Raw genomic sequence first — 9,075 nt, 5'->3', positions numbered from 1 at the left:
CCTCCGCGCATGCGCGCGCGGCTCTGTGGCGCACCAAAGACATTTAAAGACACACGGCGGGGCGGGGCTATGCTAATCCGACGCCGGGTGGGCGTGAACAGAGCGAGCAATTGATGCCTCTTGTCCTGCCTGGAATGGGAGTGCCGGCTTCTCGGGTGTCCTTCGCAAAGGAAATAAATGGCCGGCATAATCGGACTGAGGTCATTTAAAAACCCGGCTTCTTCCCGCTTGCGAGCCAGAGCCGATCTCCGGTGAAGAGAAAGAGGAAGGTGGGGCGCCCAGCCCTCTTCCTTTGCACGGACCAATCAGTAAACGGCTTTTCTAAGGGGGGGGGGAAGGCGTTCTCGAAACCTTGGACCAATCGGAGCAGGTTTTCCCGCTGGAGGAGGTGGGGCGGCGTTCTGGGCGGCCAATGGCAGCACGCCGCCCCTCGAGGAGGCTCGCCCAGCGCCCGCTTCCCTTCCTCTCCTTCCCAGCCATCGCCCTCCCCTCCTCCTCTCCGTCCGGCCAGCCAATCAGGAGGCTCCGCCCGGAGAGGCTCGCGCCGGCGCGCATGCGCCGCAGCCCTTCCTGCCCTCCCTCCCTCCCCGCTTCCCTTTTCTTCGTCAGTCGGGCGCGTCCCCGGCGCTCGTGGAGCCGCTTCCCTCAAGCCCTGCCCGACGCTGCCCGAGCCGGGGCTCTCCGCGGCCCTCGGGACGGGGAAAAGGAGGACCCGCCTTAAGCCGCCCGAATCCCTCGGCCTCCTCAAGGGGCCCGGCGGGGGGTGTCGCTGCGCCACCCCCCCTCTCATGGCGGCCCCTCTGAAGAAGGGCCCCGGGGGCCTCATCGGCCTCATGAAGGACGCCTTCCAGCCCCACCACCACCACCTCGGCCCCCATCAGCCCTGCACCGTGGACAAGAAGATGGTTGAGAAGTGCTGGAAGCTGATGGACAAGGTGAGGGAGGGGGAAGGAGGGGAGAAGGGAGGGGGGAGAAGGGGAGGGGGAAAGAGGGGAGGAGGGGAGGGGGAAAGAGGGGAGGAGGGGAGGGGGAAAGAGGGGAGGTGGGGAGGGGGAAAGAGGGGAGGAGGGGAGGGGGAAAGAGGGGAGGAGGGGAGGGGGAAAGAGGGGAGGAGGGGAGGGGGAAAGAGGGGAGGTGGGGAGGGGGAAAGAGGGGAGGAGGGGAGGGGGAGGAGGGGAGGGGGAAAGAGGGGAGGTGGGGAGGGGGAAAGAGGGGAGGTGGGGAGGGGGAAAGAGGGGAGGTGGGGAGGGGGAAAGAGGGGAGGAGGGGAGGGGGAAAGAGGGGAGGAGGAAGGGGACGGGCTCCCCCCTTCCGACCCCCCCTTCCTCCCACCAGGCGTGGCCCAAGGGGGCGAGGGCAGTGTCTGGGTGGGGGTCTTCTGAGGGGGGAAGGAGGGGGGCATGCACCTGAAGGATTGCCCTTCATTGCCCCCTTCTCAACCCCCACCCACCCAAGGGGTGCCATGGGGAAATTCTTGCAAGGGAAGCCACGGGCGGGGCGGGCGGGGGGGGTGTCTGGGTGCAGCCCTGAGCATGGGTGGGTTTTGGGAGACCCCTGTAAGTTAGATAAGATAGATAACTTTTATTGTCATTTTTTTTATGTACTGCGAGCACACCTGCCCACACTAGAAATGAAATTCTGCTACCTGCTCTCATATACATCTGCAATATATCTACCCAAGCACGTACATAACACACATGTACCTATGGTATGTACATACATATATCTGCGACACACATTGCCAAATAATCTAGCAATCAATTGCAAAAGGCAGCTTTGCTTGGAGCAGCTTACAACCTGCCACCATACCTTTAAGACCATCAATATCTTACCTATGCTGGGTACTTGGGAAGTACTTGAAGGTGGATAATAAAGGCCAAATCCAGCCTGAACATCTGGCTGACTGTGCGCCTGCCTATCCCTGTCGGTCAGCTGCAAAAGGCAGCTTGACTGGGAACTGCTTCCATCATGCAATGGTACCTTTTGGCACTGTAAAACATCCACCTGTGACTGGGAAGGACCTGTAGGTGACTAGAAAGGGCCAAATCCAGTCTGAACATCTGGCTGACTGTCCTAATTAGCAAAAGAAAGGAAATGTATTACCAATAGCAATAGGTGCCTTAGGTGATACCCCCCCAAACATCTGGAGCGCCATTGGAACACCATTGGCATTGACACAGTCCCCATCGGTCAATTGCAGAAGGCAGATTGACTTGGAACAGTTGACAACGTCCTGTACTTCTTAATGCCATCAAGCAACAGCATCTACCTGTCTCAGGTCCTTGGGAGAGACTCGATAAGTAGTCCAAAATTCCAAATCCAGTCTAAACATCTGGCTGACACTGCGACCTAGCATCATCGTAATAACATACTTATTGGAAGGGAAAAGAGGTTCCATCTGTGCATGCAAGGGTCAGGTCTGCAGACTGGGCTGGTCAGAAATGGAGTTGTGAGAGGCTCTCTTGAGACCCCAAGATTCCTGAGCTATCAATATTTTCCAGGAGAAAATATAGCATAGGAAAAAAAGCAAGATAGGATTGCTGGCTGGCTGGGATGTCATAGTGTTTCAGTGTGAACCTTAGCTCAAGTCTTCCTGGGGAGTGAGAATGATACAAGACTGTCAGTCCTGGATTGGTTATTTTGCAACTGCTGCCTATCGCAAACAAGTTCCTGTCCCGAGGAGCTGATCTTAATTTAGAAGGCGAGGGAAGGAAGTGAGGAAGAGCAAAAGGAACATGAAATCAATGCAGGCAAAAAAAGCAGTTACATTCTGCTTTATTCTTTGACTGAATGTGAATATCCCGAGGAGAAGGCTGGCTTATCTGGAAAGAAGGAAATAGTTGTAGGTCGGCTTCTGGGAAATTGGGATATTGGGGAACTGGAAATTTGGCTTCAGGTCAAACTTTAGATGCCACGAAAGGTTTGATAAGAATCTGCATGAAAGGGCTTGGACCAATGATGTGGCCTGGAAATTAATTTCTTTCTCAGTTTTACAAATAAGCTGATTTGATGCCAAGTATTGAAATTGTAAATTATTGGGATGAATGTTTCAACTGCGGGTTTTAGAAGGCAGAGACTTTCTTAGGGTAGCACATACTGTTGAGGAAAAATGCTTCAATGTTTGTGGATATGGTGTTTCTTTATATTACATACGTTTTAAACATTTGAGCTGAGATATCCTGTTGGTCTTGCTTGTGAATCAAGCTGCTCCTGGATAGAGATTCTGCCATGGCCCTGAAATTCTGTTTTAACACACATTGCTACACTTGGCTTACTCACTTGCTGATTGGCATGGGAGGAGAAATCTGCCTATAGCCAGCTGCCCTAGATATTTTAGCCAGATAACATGGATGGAACTTTCCCCCCCCTATTTTATGTTAATTGTTTGGTCCTGATATGTGCAGCTATTAGGCTTATAATAGTCTGATGTATCATCAGGTCTTGGACTGTAATAGATTTTTGGTTCGTTCATAAACCTAATATGTTGTTTCGGTATTAAAAGCTGTGTAGGCGATATACTAATATAGCTGATGTGTAACAGTTGAAATGAGCATGTTAAAAATAAGAACAAGCCACCTAAATACTGTATTTGAGGAATTGGGTCTAGCAAAATTAGAAAGTTTTCCAAGGATAGACAACGTGACCATCACATTATAAGCTAAAGAATGATTTCTGAATTTTGGCAAGCTTTTAGACCAATGTTTTTAAGTATCTTTACAACATTATGCTGGATAGTTTGGTTGCTAACAAATGAGTGGAAGTTGAGGGGCCAATAGCAAAATGGCATGCCAGTTAAAATGCGCTTTTTTGAATCCCATGGAGTGCATTGAAAAAATAAAACAATTGGGGACCTAATTAGCAAATAATTAGCTAGTACAGTAGCTAATAACCTATTTCATATGCATGAACTGAAGCAAGAATGCGGCAGAGAGGTGAAGCAGGGTAGGTCAATCTGTTGAAGGGAGCTCACCAGTTCATGTGATTTGAAATGTTTTTGCTGTTTCCTCTTTTTCCTTTCTTTAAAATATTGAGCAACAACTTAAAATGTTTATGCTTTACTCCTTGCCTCCCTGAAGACAAGATAGTAATCTGTTTTCAAACTGGGAAAGTGTTTGAGAAGGCACACTTTTTACCGAATCACACAATTGTCAGTGCCAAATATTTCCATTTTAAAATGTAAGGCTGCCAGCATCTTCTTGGGCATCTTCTTGGGCAGCCACGAGTGAAATGATGTCCTGGGTGCCATAATGTCATTAATAAACTTGTAATTCATATAATGATATTATCATGCCCATATTAAGTCCCTACACTGTGAATACAGCTCAACTAAACCATCATCTTCACTCCCTCTAGCTTTGTTTTGATTGACATAAGACTCTCTTTTAATTTTATCCCAAAGATCGTGATAGAAACCTTGATGTGATCAGATAACACTTGACTATAATTATTGCTATGACGTTAACACTTGGAGAAGAGCCTCTTGTTGTTGAAGTTACTTGTTCTTAGGCGCTGTCTGTTAAAGCCAAGGAAGGAGAATAAATATAGTATGTGCCAGAGTTTCTCGACCTTGGCGACTTTAAGATCTGTGGACTTCAACTCCCAGAATTCCCCAGCCAGGACAGCTCTGGGAGTTGAAGTCCACAGATCTTAAAGTTGCCATGGTCGAGAAATGCTGGTATTTACTAATGATTTAGCCACCTAAAGTCACTTCTTCGGCAATGGGTGGCCATATAAATATGATTTATAAATAAAATATTTAATATCCATTTTCTAATCAAAATTCAAACATCTGTATTAAATCTTAAACTAAAGATGCTAGTTAACATAGTGCAAATAATTAAGAGAAAATATGCGTAGTGAATAATGCATTAAATCAGTACAGCGTTATAAATAATTCATAGAGTTAGAATATAAATTCTAATACCCAAATTTTGAATGTGGCACAACTCCATATATGAATGTTGTTCAGTAACGGTTTTCAATTGAAATTAAATTTGGGAAATGAATTATTTACTTTAGCAATCAAGACTGGAGTGATATATCAACAAGAAAACATCTTACTATACAGCTATTCTGATATCTGAAATAAATTTGTTATTCTTTAAAATCTTACTGCTGCATCTCTATCTACACAATATTTATATTCTGCTTCCATTTAATTATACAGTTTTTGGGCAAGAAATCATGAGTTTAGGATTGCTAAGGTTCTGTGACAAAAATGAACTTTAATATAACTTAAAGTTATAACTACTGATACTGAATAGCTGTTCTTAAATTTCTTTAAGAGAAAAATGGATTTTATGTTCTACCCTTTGAAGGTACTTGAACTAAATGATAACTACGGGTAATGGTAATGAAAGCTAATGTGCCCTTAATTTTCTGACTTGTTAACTTTTCACAGGAGATGGGTTGGTTTCCTAGAAGTCATGAGAATTCATGTATAATGTATATAATAATTAGATTTATGGTGTCTATGCAATTTTCCATTTCCCATTATTTCTGACACAGGAACATGATTTTTCGGTGCTTTTGATTTCCTGGATAATGCTGTTGTCAGTGAATCATCTCCACTTCAAGCTATTCAGAATACAAAATGGTTTTACAAAAATAAAATGCATTTTTGTTCTATACTTTAGCACATGTTTTCATGGTTTTAAAGGCTTTTTAATGAAAGCATGAACAAACTCGAGCTGAAGTATAATCCACAGTTGTTTTAATTGCATTGTGCCCTTTGTTAGCCTGTTTAAGAAATTTATATAATGTATACCCCTTGGAGCATTTTGTCCTTTACATTTTGAACTCTAGATCTTTAAACCAGAATAACAAGTTGTTATTCTGGAATCTTTAACAAATCCAGAGTCACATTGGATTGCATGGAGTTGTGCAGTAGCTTAGAGTTACTATTTAGTCAAACGTGCATGTTTTTAAAAGAAAAACTCACACCTGAGGAAGGAGGTGAATGATAAATCATATTGAGAAATAATAGCTAGAGAACTGGCCTTTACAAAAGCTGGCCAAGTCCATAGCTTGGAATCTTGTTAAAATCCATTAATGTCATAATTGATGGTTTCTCACAATGTAGCAGTCCCAAGAGAATTCACTTTTCTTGAATGTTGATTTATTATTTGAGAATCTTGCAGGCAGAATTATTCTTTTAGTTAGGGATGGAGGCTGGGGAATTCTGGGAGTTGAAGTCTACACATCTAAAACCTATCAAGGTTGAGAAACACTGCTCTACCTAGTTCCCAAGGAAGGATTTGTAGAATTAGAACACAATAATGTGATATTTTGGATGTACAATATCCTTGCTTGTATTAAACAACACAGTGAGCTGACTGGTCAGCAAAAGCTACAGCTGATAACAATAACCGATTAGCTGTTTCCATAGCCCATTTCCTTTTTTGATAGTTTAGGTGCCAAGTCCTATCTGCACTTTAAGATTATTCTCATTAGCCTTCTGATATTTGCAATTTAGCAGTGTCTACATACAGTAGCCCCTTCTCCCACTATCCCAGATTTAGTACATTGCGTCCAATAGCAAAAAATGGTCTCTTGCAGTAAAATTAAAGGGTGTTGTTTCTTCAGGTCTTTTTTTTTTAAACTTACCAAGCATTGAAAAGTTTCAGTGTTACATATCGAAGAGCCGTTCACTCTAAGAGGAGCTTTGCAAAATATTCCAGTGATTACACACCCTTCTACGACCAGTTCCTTGGTCTGTCTTCCTCTCCTGTTCCGAGCGTAGAATTACAATAATGCCAAGTGTAGGCTAGCAGATCCTTGGAAAAATGTACCAGTAACCCATTCTTCCTTTTCCAACGATTATGGGTCATGAATCCTTACAGAGAGCTGAGTAAATCGATGGCGATTGTCATCTACCAAGGTGCTCCACTGATAATAAGAGCCGAGGTGGTGCGGTGGTTAAATGCAGCACTGCAGGCTACTTCAGCTGACTGCAGTTCTTCAGTTCGGCTGTTCAAATCTCACCGGCTCAGGGTTGACTCAGCCATCCATCCTTCCGAGGTGGGTGAAATGAGGACCCGGATTGTTGTTGGGGGCAATATGCTGACTCTGTAAACCGCTTAGAGAGGGCTGAAAGCCCTATGAAGCGGTATATAAATCTAACTGCTATTGCTATTACTATTTGCTAAGACCCCACTCTTGAGTGGACACACAAAGTCAAGAAGCTAGTACATTTCTCCCGTAAGTGAAACCTTTTTCCTGCGTCACTATTTTGGTACTACACCGAGGTGGTTCAGTGGTTAGAGTGCAGTACTGCAGGCCACTTCAGCTGAACTGCTATCTGCAGTTCAGCAGTTCAAATCTCACCGGCTCAAGGTTGACTCAGCCTTCCATCCTTCCGAGGTGGGTGAAATGAGGACCCAGACTGTGGGGGGGCGATATGTTGACTCTGTAAACCGCTTAGAGAGGGCTGAAAGCCCTATGAAGCGGTATATAAGTCTAACTGCTATTGCTATTGCTATTTTGTGCGCACTGTCCCGAAAAAGCGGATGATGGAATAGGAATAACTTCGTCAACTTCTAAATGGCCTCTTAATGAATGTCTTTCTGGGAGAAGTTCCTGGGGCAGAAGGTAGGCTGCGCCACACACCTCTCTCGCCTTGAGTCTTGAGATTAGTATGCGGTGTGGCCTGAACTGAACTTTTTGTAGGTTTAAATTTTGCGAATCAAGAGTTCGTAGCTTGTAGGTTCAACCTCTCGCTCGTCACGTTTTTGAGGATACATTAAAGCATGCTGCTATTGTGAGAATGCATTCTTAAATTTCAAAAGAGCGCTGACCCTACGGAAGGCATTTTTACATTTGATTGTGTTTGCTCTTTACACTTCTTAGGTTGTGCGTTTATGTCAGAACCCCAAGTTGGCCCTAAAGAACAGCCCTCCCTACATTCTAGACCTCCTACCCGATACCTACCAGCACCTGCGAACCATCCTGTCCTGCTACGAGGGAAAGATGGAGACTCTGGGGGAGAACGAATACTTCCGGGTGTTCATGGAAAACTTGATGAAGAAGACAAAACAAACCATCAGCCTCTTTAAGGAAGGAAAAGAAAGAATGTATGAAGAGAATTCCCAGCCTAGGTAAATGCTGGCTTGTGCCGGAACTTATCCGTAGCATTCTAGAGCGCGCCTGGATCCGGGGAAGTCCCCGTGCTTCTTTCCAAATTCCTTGTCTCGGTATGCTTTTGTTTGATGCAAACTTTTGGTTTTCCCCTAAGTTTTATGTTTCTCTGGCAACTCAGCAGTTTGAGTTGGAGGTGCTGCTCTGCTTCGTTCGTTTTCACTGAAATCTCCATGTCCCTGCTTTAGTTTAAAGCCACTCGCATCTTGAAGATGCTGGGATTTGCACGATAGTTTATGCACAGAAATGAGTTTGGTTGATAAACCAGCTAATGCTTGGCAAAATGAGTAAAGAAATGCTGATATGGGGGTCTCTCTGAGCTTGGCTGTTTTCTTGCAGACGTATCATTACCCAAACTAGGTAACATCATCAGGGCCAATGATGTTTGAGTAACGTCTGCAAGAAAACCACCTCACTTCAACCCTGAGCTACAAATATTCTCCTTTATCGAAATGCTGACGTGCCCATGAAGTGCTAGTGAAAATAGGACTATCCAAATGAAGTATCCACCAATGCAATTGACTCACGTTAAGCAAGTACAGACAACAAATGTCTCTGCAGATTCTTGGTCATCATGGTGGTCCCGAAGGTGCTTTTTCAAACGGGAAGTGGAATTCCTTTGTTTTGCTTGAAGGCATTTCTTAACTTTAACTTTTAATAAATTTATATGCCGCCCAATCCCGTAGGACTCCGGGCGGCTTACAGAAACAAAATTAAGATAAAGAGTTAAAAATAGAAAAAGAGAAACAATTTAAAAACAACACACCATACACTCAATCTGGGTGGGGCTGGACTTCATTCATGAAATCAACATCCCCAGGCCTGCCGGAATAGCCAGGTTTTAGTGGCTTTTCGGAAGGCCGAGAGAGTGGGAAGGGTCCGGATCTCTATGGGTAGCTTGTTCCACAGGGTTGGAGCAGCTACAGAGAAGGCCCTCCC

At 44.7% G+C, this 9,075-nt stretch overlaps 1 protein-coding gene across 1 annotated transcript in view; it reads left to right on the top strand.

Annotated features, from left to right (window-relative positions):
* The first annotated feature begins 584 nt into the window (after positions 1-584).
* The window catches only part of CBL (Cbl proto-oncogene), a 48,360-nt gene continuing 39,869 nt past the window's right edge, over positions 585-9,075 (top strand). The window contains exons 1-2 of the mRNA XM_032229191.1: positions 585-935; positions 7,849-8,096. Of these exons, the coding sequence (XP_032085082.1) occupies positions 789-935; positions 7,849-8,096 (395 nt within the window). The 5' untranslated portion in view covers positions 585-788. The remainder of the gene's footprint in view (positions 936-7,848; positions 8,097-9,075) is intronic.

Source organism: Thamnophis elegans, chromosome 13 (genome assembly GCF_009769535.1).
Source record: "Thamnophis elegans isolate rThaEle1 chromosome 13, rThaEle1.pri, whole genome shotgun sequence".
NCBI classification, from domain to species: domain Eukaryota; kingdom Metazoa; phylum Chordata; class Lepidosauria; order Squamata; family Colubridae; genus Thamnophis; species Thamnophis elegans.
The sequence above is the reverse complement of the archived record's forward strand: the minus strand, read 5'-3'. Positions and strand labels throughout refer to the sequence as shown.